The sequence below is a fragment of the Plectropomus leopardus genome, chromosome 5 (assembly GCF_026936395.1).
Source record: "Plectropomus leopardus strain MGB_pleo_1.0 chromosome 5, ASM2693639v1, whole genome shotgun sequence".
Taxonomy (NCBI): domain Eukaryota; kingdom Metazoa; phylum Chordata; class Actinopteri; order Perciformes; family Serranidae; genus Plectropomus; species Plectropomus leopardus.
Window position 1 is genome coordinate 21,537,242 of NC_142180.1, and position 13,948 is coordinate 21,551,189.

Genomic DNA, 13,948 nt, shown 5'->3' on the forward strand with positions numbered 1-13,948 from the left:
AAATGGCGTTCCATTACATTTTGATGTTGGTTCGAATGTATTTGTTTGGCTCTGATTATGTTATTATGAGCTCTTTGTTGTGTATGTTTTAAACATACTTTTTGTGTTGGTACTACTAATAGTGATTACTGGTGTGATGGTGTCTTTAATAGACACATAACCCAGCTGAATCGATTGCAGCCTCCACAGTATTGTTGCCATGGATAATGAAAACATGTTGTTTACAGGAGGCATCATCCAATGTGCCATCCAGTCCCTCACGTTAATAACCACAGCATGATATAAAAAAGCTTTTCCACTGTATACTGCAGAGTGAGAGTACATTTGTATTCCATATTCTTCTTTTGACGTGGAGTCTGTTAAGCAGCAAATTGAAAACAGAGTTTCTGTTATATAAGCTATTGGGCTATTTATACCCATACCTATGACATGTTATTATGGATCCCACTGTGTGCTGTGAATGGCTCGTACTTGTCATGTTGACATGTAGAGGTTGGAAGTGGATAGAATTAGGGCAAAGAGGTCATGGTTAAGAATAGCTCTAAACAGCCTTAGATATTCTCTGGAATTAAAGTGGTAAATGTGTGAGAAAGATTTTGCAAGCCTACTGCCACAAAGTCATGTGAGGTGAGGTAGTATAAAGAGCAGTACAGTCCGTAGAGGGAGTGAGATGCAATGGACTTTTACACTAGCATTGTTGTCCACTAGGGGTGTCACAATCCATCGATTTGGATCAGTAAACCGATTTAGTGATCAATGGCGCAATTTTGGCCAATGCATAGGGAAAACATCGATCCATATCATCAGCATTATGATACGCCTAAGCTGCGACGGAAAAGACGAGGATAATGTAATTAACTTAGGAATAAATCAGCTGTGTGGAAATATTTGTTAGATTTCGGAGGGAATTAGGGTTAACAGCAGGGCTTTCCCTTTTTTTTCTACTAGCCAGCATGCAGTGTACTTCTGGGCATGTTTTGGTCCCCAGATTTTGCTGTGGAGTGAGTGCTCTTAAGTTTCACGGTACTCTTTGGAGCTGCGGACATGAAGGCAGTGCATAGACAGTGGCACAGAGGAGAAGACAGGTGAGACCCTCTGCTTTAAAGTGGTGAATTTACAGCTCACAGCAACTTAACACGATACAGTCTGTGGCTTTTCTTTGATATCTAGTGTTGGTTAACGCTATTATCTTTTTTATTAGATGACATAAATGCTACAGTCACACTAAATGTCCTGCGGAGGTCGTTCAAAAGTTAAAACTTTGTATAGAAAACAAAAGAAATCGTTGAATATTCGTATTGAAGAGCCAAATCCGATTCAACTGGCATTATTCTGAGTTAGTAACAGCCCTAGTAAACAGACAAAACATATCGTATTTAAACAATGACGTTATGGGATTTTTGATGATGTGACTGCCTGTCTGAGCATCTCTTTCCAGTAGCTTCTTGCAGCAACAAGGCAACATTATCTGCTCTTTTTCAACAATGTTAGACCTTAAAAAATGTATGCATGCAGCCTGGAGTCACTTAAACCAGCACTGAGTGAGAAAAAGTGTAAATAATATATGTGAATTTTTAAGCTGTGAGGTGAGGTAAAATCCTCGTGCCTCTAGGCTAATTTATGCAATGTGAAAGTGCTTAAGCTCATAATGGGTGATCAGAAAAAAATTACTTTTTTGTCTGTGAACCTTTACAATTATTATTTAGCTGAATTTTATACTTTTGTTAAATGGTCTCATTGGTAATCCATGTTTTATGACTGTTTGGAGAAGTTTTATTCCAGCCAGATATTCCTCCATTTTTAGGAAAAAGATGTTGGTTTGGGTTAAAATTAAAAAATAACTTCCAGAACGGGCTCTCTGACAGGAGAGTATACTTATCTAATGTGCTGTCTGATGTGTGTTTGTGGAGTCAATTTAAATTAAACTTTACTGCACTTAACCAATGACAGTTGTTGACATTTTGTTGTTTTCATTTTTTTGGGCCAAAAGATAAAAAGAAATAGGTGGCATATCAGTTTATATCGATCCCAGTCCCCTGAATCGAATCAAATCAAAATCACATTGTGGCAGACTGGGATATTGGCAAATATCGTATAATTTTCCAAAGTATCAATATATTTTTGTATCGTAATGAAACTAGTGATTTACACCATTACTGGCCACAGACATCTGTGCAATTGCCTCTGACATAACCCTTTATACGCCAGGTGTAAATAGCCCTATTAGCTGTTCCACTCAAGTCAAATGGCATTGTTGGCTGTAGATGCCTGGGTGCTATTAGCATCTCTTGACTAAAAATGACTTGTAATACTGGGTCATCTACGTATGTTAGACAGACGTGTTTATGCAGACTGAAATTGTACAATACCTGCTGTGTTGGAAGTCACTGGGCGGGAAACCCCATCACACTTGGTCTCGCAGAGAAAATCGTCGATGGAGGGACTTAAAAGCGGGCGGCTTTCTTGTTGCTCACTCACCAGCTGTAAGGGCAAACAGACAAGACAGTTCAGGCTCTCAGCATTACACTCCAATCACACAGTACAAGAGTCCCTGGTATGTTAACAAAAAGAGAAGTTCAGCCCTGTTGGGCATGATACGGATGACACCAGTGTCCTTATACTGCCACATCCCTGCATTGCAAAAGTTTCAACATGTCTGTGTGTCTTTTTAGGAAGATAACACATTTTTGCTCTTTTGCAGCACATCATTTATTCACAGCATCTTGACATAGATACACTGAAGTGATTCAAGTGTGTGTTGATCCACTCAGATTTAAGGGATGTTGCAGCCTGTGTTAACAGTGACAAGAGTTCCTACTTGGGTTGTGTTAAAGGGCCAGTTCACCCCAAAATCTGAAATACTTTTTTTTCTGTACTTGTAGTGCTATTCATCAATCTAGATTGTTTAGTGTGAGCTGCAGAGTGTTTGAGATATCGGACGTAGAGATGTCTACCTTCTATTTTTTTGTCATTTATTTTCTTTTTCATTTTAACATTCATACAAATATATATATATTTTTAACTTTATACAAAAATGATATTGATATAAGAGGATCCACAGTCAAAAAGAAAATCAAATCAAACTAAATAAGACATACTTAACCAAAAAACAAAAAACAAAATAAAACAGAACCCATCCTGACGCCCCAGTCGCTCTTCGACATTCATATACATACAGATAGTATACATAAACATATATACAATACAGTATGCAAATGCATACAGTAAATACACATCTCGTCTCCGACTCTCTTTTAACAAATCATGACACGGTTACTCAGGATAATCCACAGACTTTGTTCCAAAAAGTTTCATGTAGGAGAGGCATGTGCTCATGACAGCAGGAGATGCAGATATTAACACCGTCCTCCCCAGCTGAGCTGTAACTAGCTCAGTGGTCCTCTGTAAGCTAGCAGGAGATGAACGCTTCCTTTTGTGCTGTGATACGGTTGGCAGGTGTAATTCACTAGAAAATACATAGTTCCTTCATGAAACTGCTTATTACAAGGTGTGTGGATGATCTTTAATAACTGGATCATGATTTCTGGAAAGAGACATTGCTGTTGAGTTTTTCAAATGTATTCTTTTTTCTTTGTGATTTAGCACCACAAATCGAGTGCCATTTAAATCAATTATATTCAAGAGAAGGCAGGCATCTCTATGGCCAATATCTCCAACACTCAGCAATTCACACCAAAACAGTTTAGGCTGATAAATGGCACTACGGGTAAGAGAAAAGTATTTTATAATTTTGAGTTTAACTGTCCCTTTAATGTTTATGTGAAAAGTATAGAGACTATACATATAACAAAGAGCACATTAATCATGTTCTGAGTATTTTGAGACATGGATGGCTGTTATTTTAGTCCTCGCTGTGTGTGTGCCAGTAATGACTGAACACTGGCATATGGTTGGACTGCTGCATTAGTGACTGATTTTGCCCAAATGTGAGGCTGCAGCCAACTTCTTTTTACAGCTTTTGTGAAAGACATCAAAACACAGCTGCTGTTTAGCCATTGCTGAATGAAGAATTATCGACATCACACAATCACATCATTATGATGGCATGCACACACAACATGGTAATTGGAAAATGTCATTGTAAGGCAGGAAATTGGACGGTGTCTTTACATGCCCTGTAATTACCTGGTTACATTTAAACCTTTTCATACATCTTGTCTGCACAAAGATGTCTCCTTAACCCCTGAACACATTTTTTTTTTAAAAACCAAACTGGCATCTTTATTGTTTATGATGACACTGTTGCCTACAGACTTGGGTTTTGTCTTCTTTTTTTCCAGAACATTTGGAGGAGCATTTGGACCACAGCTTCGTCCTGAGTGGTGGAGACAGGAGTTTTGGCATCAGAGGATCGGAGGCTGCAGGAGGGAGTGTGGCGATGGAGCGCGTTGTAAGGTAGGAGGGGGTCTGGTTAATTGGATCAGTTTTTGGAAAGAGAGCCAGTGGAGGCAGAGTTCTGCATGGGTCCATTTATAAAAACTAGCATCCGCCCATACCCATTAAGTTTGACACGTTACCCGTCATTACTTCCAAGTCAAAGCCGCACCCGCCCACTGCCAGCCCTACCTGCACCTGTAATTAAACTCACACAGGCTACAGTTCCTCACAATAAAGGGACTGTCTTTCACATTAGGAGAACATTTTGCCTAGTTGTAACTCACTGTGCTGATATTTAGGCTTATGTCCTTAGGGCTTGAGGTTGCTGTGCAGATAAAGTATATCGTCCACAGTCTCTTGTTTCAGCTGAATTCTCCGTTGTTAAGTTACAAATTACCTATTTTACCTCGAGGTAAAATCTCTTTCACTAGCTGGGCACAATGCCAGGATGGGGGAAACATCGTAAACATGCTCCCTCCACTACCATAAAACCTCAAAAGGATCCCCCTTGGGTTTCTTGAACTCCATGTGGGCTGCGACCTCATCCTCGGGGTGCAAAGTTTCATCACTTGAGTCCTTCTCGTCAGTCAAATCACCAGCTGTTGATCCTGGAGTGTTGGGGTGTCTTCTCTTGTGGGCCCGCCGAGTTCGGGGCAGGTCGTGGGGGCTTTCACTGCTCTCTGATCGGTGATGAATGTGACAACAGGGTCAAAGCTTTAACTTTTGTCATTGACTTTCAAAATTAAAGGAATTGCCGCCTGATAATAGTGATTTAGATGTCAAAATATTACACATATGCCGAAAAACATTTTCCATTTGTTATATTCAAGCCGCAGAGTTCTGAATATACTGGAGTTTATTAGGTTTTAGTTTTTTAGGTCTTTGGGTGATGTACCTTAAAGAATGCCATTGCAGTCATCAGTTGTGAATGTGATGCAGGCATGGATCTAAGTTTCAGCAGCAGAGAGGAATAGTGATGGGGGACGAGGAGCTATGCATTTTAGGTGGAGAAAAGAAAGTTCTGGTGATTTAATTAACGTGGTGCTCCAGGGAGAGGTCACTATTAAAAATAACTCAGAGATTACAGATATATGGGAGTAGAGTAATCAATGGTGATGTGTTTTTGGTGAGAAATCTGAGCCTGACAATGATCATGTCTGATTTATCACAGATTAGTTTGAGGAAGTTGGCTTGCATCCATAATTTCATTTCAGTTCGGCAGTTAGAGTGGACTGAGTTGCAGCGGTGATGGATTTAGTGGAAATGTAGAGCTAGACGTCATTGGTGTAGCAGTGGAAGTGGAGACCATGACAAGTTGTCAATTACGTGACTTTATATCAAATTATTTTATTGACATCAACCTCTGTCGCTGTTCTTGTGCTTATTATAGCTAAGCAGCGTCCCTCCCTCTCTGCTGCTTGCTTTATTTTGCCATCCATTAACATAAACATAAATAAAAGCAATCAATATTTCCTGAATAAGAGGTCAATCCCACTCCATCCTCTGTGTGGACATTGGATTGCAATTTCAATCAGTTAGTGTTTCATTCATGGCCGGAAGTGGAAACTTCTCAATCTATTCGTTATAGGAATAAATGAGGAGTAAAATCTAGTGTGACTACACCTTCAGAAGAGCTGTAATCAGGCACAATATGTGAAAACACCTGTGCGATTAATGTGTAGCGCTTTTACTATTTAAGATTCTTTTTTTTGTGATGAAAGAAAACTGAACTACATGCATCTTTCATCCTTTAGCACTGCAGTTATAATGTTACTTTTTGTTTTAAGTCTTTATAATGCACATATTAAAAAAGAAATCAAAATACGAGTGCACAATTAAGGAAACTAGGTCCCTCATTTACATTAAATTTAAGAAATCAGATTTCCACACAAACAGGAGCAGGTAGTTGCATGTAATCTCACTCAGTGTCATATAGTTGTTATTGAGAGAACCGCTGAGATGAGCTGGGTTTAGTGAAATGGGATGGATGTGTCCCAAACAATAATTGCTTTACCGTTATTGCTTATTTCACTTTCCAAACCATGAAAATGCTAATCACCTTGTGTGTGATGCACCAATTTGTAGGCTTGCCAGTGCAGCTGCAGAATAAGTTACATCCAATTCATTATTGTTACCCTGAAGCCTGAATACTCCAGGTGCAGCTGGCCACAATTTACCAACCAATGCTTCATAATTGAAGGTAGAAAGGGTAAGCCGCTACCACTGTTGTCAGAGTAGAGTGTATATAATGCTGGCAGCGAGGAAACATGACATTTGCTATTGTAACTCTCCAGGCTGTGTTTGTAAGCAGAATCTTAATGAAGGTGCTAAGAGTTTAATTACCAATCATGGAATGGGCTGCACACAACCTGCCATATGCTTCATATGAAAGGGTACTGAATGGGGTATTCATCCCATGTCTCCATTGTGTGAGCCCTCACATTTAAAAATGTATAAATCCATCCACCTGTGTGATTATAGTGGTATTTAACTCATTTGTTTTGCTCGAGGGTCCACAAATCCCACTGTTTTATGCGTAAAAATAATAGTTATGCCAACATATTTATTCCTTGACATATTTTCTCTTTTCTTTTGACCCTTTGATATCCAAAAAGTGTTGGAAAAAAAGCAATCTAAGATGTGCATTGGATGAAGGTGACAAAATTAAGAAATATGTATACCAATTAAGACAATATTTCATGCACTAACAAAATCATTATACTGCATACATGGACATGAGCATGAAACAAACAGAAATACTGTACTTTTTGCGTCATGATTTCTTTATTGTTTTCCACGATTTTTGGTCTAGCTGTGCTCACTTATTGCTTTATCTCATAGAGGCCTCTTCTTCTGCAGTAATTTAAAGGCACATGAGAACTGGTGCAACCAACTGTTATCTTGCTATGCCCAACTCCGACTATTCACATTGCAGTGGTGGATGGGAGCACACATTTAGAAGAATTTCACCTTTTTGCAGATTTTCTTTTGATTTGGTTAAAATTTAGTGTTACAAGGATGTAAACATAACCATTGTCAAATAAATTAAAAAATGTTATTTAAAGGCCTAAATGGTTGAAAACAGATATCACAAAATAAATTCAGTTTTTACTTCTTTGAATCTTCTGAGTGTATTATGAAACAGAGAAAGAGAGCAATGCAGTCTTACTGTTCTTTAGCTAAAAATGAGGAACAACAATGAGCCTCTATTATTGCATTTTGCATTGATGATCCATTTTTTAAATTGAGCAAATACATCCTGTTTAATTGTCTACTTAACATATACAGTGATTTCAGGGTTCCCATAATCATGGAAAACCTGAAAAAGTCATGGAATTTCAAAAAACACCTTTTCCAGGCCTGGAAGTCATGGAAGTGGTGAAAACCAGCGAGAGTTTCGAAAAAAGTCGTGGAATTTTGTTGTGTGAAATGACATTTTGACAGTTATCTCCCTCAATGTGATGTAAAATAATGGGAAATTTATTTTTTGTAGCTGCTGACACAACTTAGCTCTAAAATTGCTCAGTGTGTGATGTTTGTTTACATCACATACGTTAATAATTTTTTCTCCTGGCGGTCTGCAAAAAAAAAAAGTAACTCACAAACAAGAAAATTAGAGAATGTAATTTTACATTGTATTGCCACTTATGTTTGGGGTCAAGAGGACGCGAGAAAATGACTGACTTGCCATTAGACCTCTTATGAGCAAACAGTTTAAAAACAAAAATAACAGAAATCTAATAGGTTTGGGAGTCATAGTGTGGTGTAAAAAGTACAATCAACAGCAATCATACTGTAGATATGGTGCATGTAAAATATCATCATATTTAACCAGGTTTTACATATCTGATATTCCAAACAGATGTAATGGGTCATTTCCTGTTTCTGTTTTTCCACTGAAACGTTTCATCAGCTTACATTTGTGTTTTTTTGTGGAATTAGTAAATGTTAGAGTGTTTAAACAGTTCGTATGTTTTTTAAGCTGTTGAAGGGGGCCCAGGTTAAGACACATACTGTAGCTAATTTCATCATGATGAGTTAGATATATGGAATTCGCTTCATGCATATTTGAACAACAGAAATGTGTCCAAATTTCACAATAATGATGTCCAACAAAGAGATGAAATGAGGAAAAGTAGAAGATGATCACAAGTTGGAATAAGATTTAATATCTGCTGCACAAACCAAAAAAAGCTGAAACTTCTGCAGCACGCAGAAAACCTTTGAAAAAAAGAGGTACATAAATAATATCCAGTGAGGGGTCATTACGTTGTTTGGAGAGTTTGTGCTGCGCTGCGAGAACGCTGACCCAGCATAGGTAATTAGAGTTTGTGCTGTTCTGGTGTCAGAATAAAGCTTTGGTTCATGGGAAGTCTCACAGTGTGAAGTAACCTGATTTCACCCTCCGCTGCCGCCGGCCCATGCATTTCCCCCCAATTCTGGACACCAGCGACAAATTATAGGATGAGAATATATAGGGGTAGACTTGTTTTCAAAGGTCGAATTTATCTAGTGATTTACGGTCTGTGCTTTGAAAAGTGTAATAGAGTCTGAGTGAAGGCTGAGCCACCTCAGTTACAATCGTTAGTGTTGTCAAGAGGGAGATGTCTCCTTTTATCTTTGCTGCAAAACTTGATAAAAGCTGAATAATAACAACTCAACTGTTGGCCTTTAATGGAAGAAATGAATCATTTCCAATGGCTTCTGCTGCTTTAATTACCCGTATCCAGCTGAAACGCTACCTAATTAAAACGCTACCTTAAACATACGTGGGAATGATTTAACTGACAGACCCAACTGCAGTGAAGGAGAGAAGCTCTGCTTGTCATTCAGACAAAACAAAAACAGCAGCATTCATCCACCCTGCTATTATTATTTACCACATCAAAACACTTTTTCCCTTTAAGCCTGCGCGCCTGTGTGTGTGTTGATGATGAGATGGGTCTAGTGGTTTAGCTCACTGTTTTTTGTAGGTGGCTATATATTTTTTTTGAGAAAACTGGCTTCTTTTTATCTTTTAGAATAATTTAACAGTAATATTAAGTAATATATATAAATCTGTCTCAGTCACGTATACAAACATGCCTGGCAGGTGTTGTGTGAGTTTGTTATTCTTTTGTTTTAGACAATCAGAGCTGAAACGATTAATCAATTAGTTTTATTGACAGAAAATTACCTTGGAACAATTTAATTGATTAATTGAATGAGTGATTTATTAAGAAACAGAGCATGTGAGCGGAGCGGAGTGACAAGAATTCCCGCTCCTGGGGCACAGAGCTGTAAATTCTGCCTAATGCCCGCTCAGAGGCGATGCAGGCCGCTCCGCTAATCATCGCTCCACCCTTCACTCGGATTTCACCCTGCTCCACTCAAATCGCTCAGTGCTCGCTCCAGAAAAAAAAAAGAAAAACATCTGCCTTGTATTTTAATGTTAGATTGTTTGACTTGTGAGAGTGCAGGTGGTCCCTCATCCTCCTCTTCCTCATGTTTAGTGCTGCTGCTGCTGCTGCTGCTGCTGCTGGCACCCGCATTCACCTCACTATCTTCTTCCTCTGTGCCAGGGAGGAGGTTAAATGCTTTTATCATGTTGCTGGCGCTGTCAGTCACAACCCGTATCACACGCCATTGCACGCTCCAATTTTTCAATACATTTTTGTACTTTTGGTAAATGTGATTCCAGAGTGAATCTTTACCAGCTGAAACGATGCTGCCACATTCTTTTTCCATATCATTGTTATCTGTTACTTTTACAGGAATAGTACACCTAAATGTATGACTTTTTAAGTACTTTCTGGGTCAGACATGCTTTAGACGCATGGTGTGAGCGGCACCGGAGTGAAATTGTAGTGGGATGGAGCCAGAGATAAGGTGATGCTCCAGCTTTTTCTCAAAGGCTCTCTGCTCTCCAGCCAAAATCCTCCTGCTTGCTCCTGCTCCGCTGCACTCACATGCTCTGTTAATAACAAATTAAAAACCTCTCCAGTATGACAACATGTTGTCTTATGCTTAAAAAAAATGTAGATTTAAAATCTTTGGGTCTTAGACTGTTAGTAGGACAAAACAAGTAATTTGAAAAAATAATTTTTAACATTTTACATTTCACTTAATTAATAAATTAATTTTTAAAAGCTAAATTAATCAGTGATGAAAATAGCTGTCATTGCCTATAGAGCCCCACAGACAAATAACACTCAGTCAACTTCTGTGTCCTTTTGGTCTTAGCATCATGATTTATCAGGTTATTAATAGGCTTGTCCTGATCAAGTATTTTAGCCTGAGATCCTGATAGAAATAAATTATGGACTTGCTTGACAATTGAATACCATTCATAAAAAAATCAGCATCGAAACTGTTCCGTAATGTTTATTATTTTGTAAAAATGAATAAAAAAGTAAAAAAAATAACAAACCCTCTTTTTAATCTTTTTTTGTTGTTGTCTCAAGGGTATTTCTCTGTCCCTCTCAGAGAGTATTCTCAAGTGTTTGTTGCTTCAGTGCAGCCTTGCTTAAGTGCCTACCTAAGTAAACAATGTTCCACTGAATCTTTATATTCATCATTTGTACATTTTTATGTGGAGTAGGCAACATTAAAACATCACTCTTGTTGGCTTTCTGCTCAGTGGTGTGACAGCTGTGTTTTTTTTTTTGTTTTTTTTTTTTGAATTTGCAGTGGTGTGTTGAGCGGTTGTCGTAAACTCTGCACCGCTTTCTTCTCGGAGTAGAACAGTGAAACACAATGCGCCATTAGTGCCAGCAAAATGAAAGAGACTCTTACATTGAGGTGAAATAAAAAAGAAAACTGGCAAGAAAAGTAATAATACTAACAATAATATAAATAAATAAATAAATAATAATAATAAACGGTGTCATTCTGCATTTTGCTGTCATTGATGTCCTGATGTTTTGCTGTCGGTGGACCTCAGATCTTGCTCTCACACACATAGGAGCTCAGTCCAGTGATGGAGAGACGTAAAAAAGGGAGTTGAAAGGTTAACGACGGCTGCACTTGCTGCCTTGCTATGCATTATAAAGGATCAGATAAAACTTTGTAAGCTCGAATATCGCAGATCCTGATCATTTGCCTTGATTGACGCCCCTAGTTTTTAATCTTTATTAGCGCTTTGACATGTAGCAGTAATATATCTTACATATCATCTACTTGTGTAGTTTAAGTTTCCTTGAAAGTATGTAATGCATTACAAGTCAGTAAGTTCTGGAAATTATTATGGCAGGGTTCATGGAGTTTTGTATTAATTTTAATCTCAGTTCTACATTTTTAAAGCTCACAGAAGATGTTTTGTTTCTGTAACATTAAATTATCTTTTTTATATTGCTTCTGACACTGTATGTACCCTAGCTGGTGTCCTTAATGTATATTACATTAGTTTTTCATGAAATCCAATGTGAACTAATACACCACCGTGCATCACTGCACAGAGATAAATGTGAAATGTGAAAATCTACAGTACGATACGATATTGATATTGTACATCATAGATAATGATTTTAAAAAATACAGTTTCTTTTGAAACAATTCTTTTTTCTTTTTTTTCCTGTATTCAACAAATCCAGTGTAGCTCCATCTAAACAGCTCCTCAGCTGACTGGCCCATTCAACATAAAAGCCAGCTGAGATGTATAAATATAGTGCTCTCTTGCGGAGACATGGGACCTGGGGACTGGAGGGGGAGAATCTCTCAACAATGTAAATGGCATTCATAAATTCACATGCTCGCAGTGGCTGAGTGGATGATAACTGGAAAAACATCTGTCAGTGAATAACAGTCTTTCTGATGCTCGTAAAGCATTAGGGACATCCGAGAGTTACAGTCTGCATTAAACAGAGGTGGACTGTTCAACCCATGTGGTCTGTGTGGAAATTCCTCCTCATGACAGATGACCTTGGATTCTTACACTCTATTTGTTTAAGCAGTGAAAATGTTTTCTGCATGCAGGCTGAAGCTTTCCCTAAAGACTCACTGTTTTTGATGTTGTGACTGATTGACTGAAGGTCAGCGCTGTTAGCAGAGCAGCATGCTGGACATTTATAGAATACCATAATTTTCAAGTAATACATTAAATTCATTAAATAGTCAGGAGGTTTTTAGAGAATAATGAGAGCTGTTGACAGCCTCTTGGCCAAGAGCCCTGCTGAGTCATGTTCGCTGCTGAAAGTTGGCAGCGTTGGCATATTCTCAGAAAATATGACATCGTGTTTAGCTGTGAAATGAGAACCTTATTTGTGAAAAATTGCAACCAGCTTGGCTCTTACTTGACTCAATGAGGATTATAAAAAAAGGATCTCATTTATAGGAAGCTGCTGCTGAGTGATGGATCTCTTAGGGTTATACAGTTTTGGGACATGTCGGGTAAAGATTTTAGCCATTCTAGCAGCTTTATGGTTGATGTTTTTAGTTGGTTTGTTGGTCAGTCGCTACACTAGCTCTGATTGAAATATCCATCCTTCAATCCATTTCCATTTCATTATCCAGGGCTGGGTTGTGGAGGCAGCAGGCTTGGAAAAATATTCCAGATGTCACATTCCCCAGCAATGGTTTCCAACTCCTCCAGGGGGATACCGAGTCATCCCAGTTCAGATGAGATATATAATCCCTCCAGTGTGTTCTGGTTCTGTCCTGTGGCCTCCCATCAGTTATACGTGCCCTGAGAACCTCCAACAGAAGGCCCCCAAGAGGCATCCTAAGTAGATGCGCAAATCTCCTGATTCTGCTCATTCAACACAAAAGAGTAACGGCTCCACTCTGAACTCCCTCCGGATGTTTGAGTTCCTCACCCTATCATTCAGGCTGAGCCCAGCCACCCTCCTGACTAAACTCATTTTGGCTGCTTGTATCCGTGATCTCATTTTTTCAGTTACTAACCAAAGCTCATGACTGTAGGTGAGGGCTGAAACGTAGCTGGGCCAGTAAATTAAAAGCTTTACCTTCACCACGATGCGCCGGTGCGATACATGCGTCACTGCTGACGTGGGCTTTACCCAACTCAGAATCATGTCAGTCAGATAAGATTTGGCCGTTAAATACAAATGTTTGACTTTTTTTTCAAAATCTGAAGTTTTAAAGTTTGAACGGGATTTAGCATTTCAGTGTGACAATAACATTCATGTTATACAGTAAACAAGCTAAATGCACTAAGGAAGAACGGGCAGTGTGCAACAACATTTTTTGCACACACTAGAGATCAAACAAAAGCCATTCAGTCGCTGTGAGCTGTAAATTCACCACTTTTAAGCAGAAGAAAGAAGACAATATTATCTTAGAGCTCTGTGGTGAAGAGTCCCTCCTCCTCTGTCCCGCTGCACCACATCCAGTGCAGCCTACCAAAGAGTAGCGTGACAGTCAGGAGCTTTCACTCCACAGCAAAGTCTGTTCCCAGAAGTACACTGCACAGCTTACTGACTCGAAAAAAAATGACGGCTCGACTTGAAACACTCAGTCGACTGAGTAGTCTCAGACCGATGATTCGAATTTCCAGCTTTCAGGGGGCGGCCCTCCTGCTGACGCTTCACCAAATCATATGTCCATCACATGC

At 38.9% G+C, this 13,948-nt stretch overlaps 1 protein-coding gene and 1 long non-coding RNA gene across 5 annotated transcripts in view; one reads left to right on the forward strand and one right to left on the reverse strand.

The window, feature by feature from the left end:
* pex5la (peroxisomal biogenesis factor 5-like a) overlaps positions 1 to 13,948 on the reverse strand; it is a 122,645-nt gene that overhangs the window by 52,137 nt on the left and 56,560 nt on the right. For all 3 annotated transcript variants that reach the window (XM_088077727.1, XM_088077726.1, XM_042516559.2), the window contains one exon: positions 2,370 to 2,481. In XM_088077727.1, the coding sequence (XP_087933853.1) occupies positions 2,370 to 2,481 (112 nt within the window). The remainder of the gene's footprint in view (positions 1 to 2,369; positions 2,482 to 13,948) is intronic.
* LOC148189563 (uncharacterized) overlaps positions 1 to 13,948 on the forward strand; it is a 157,174-nt gene that overhangs the window by 45,377 nt on the left and 97,849 nt on the right. For both annotated transcript variants that reach the window (XR_015776611.1, XR_015776610.1), the window contains exon 2: positions 4,302 to 4,416. This is a non-coding gene — a long non-coding RNA (uncharacterized LOC148189563). The remainder of the gene's footprint in view (positions 1 to 4,301; positions 4,417 to 13,948) is intronic.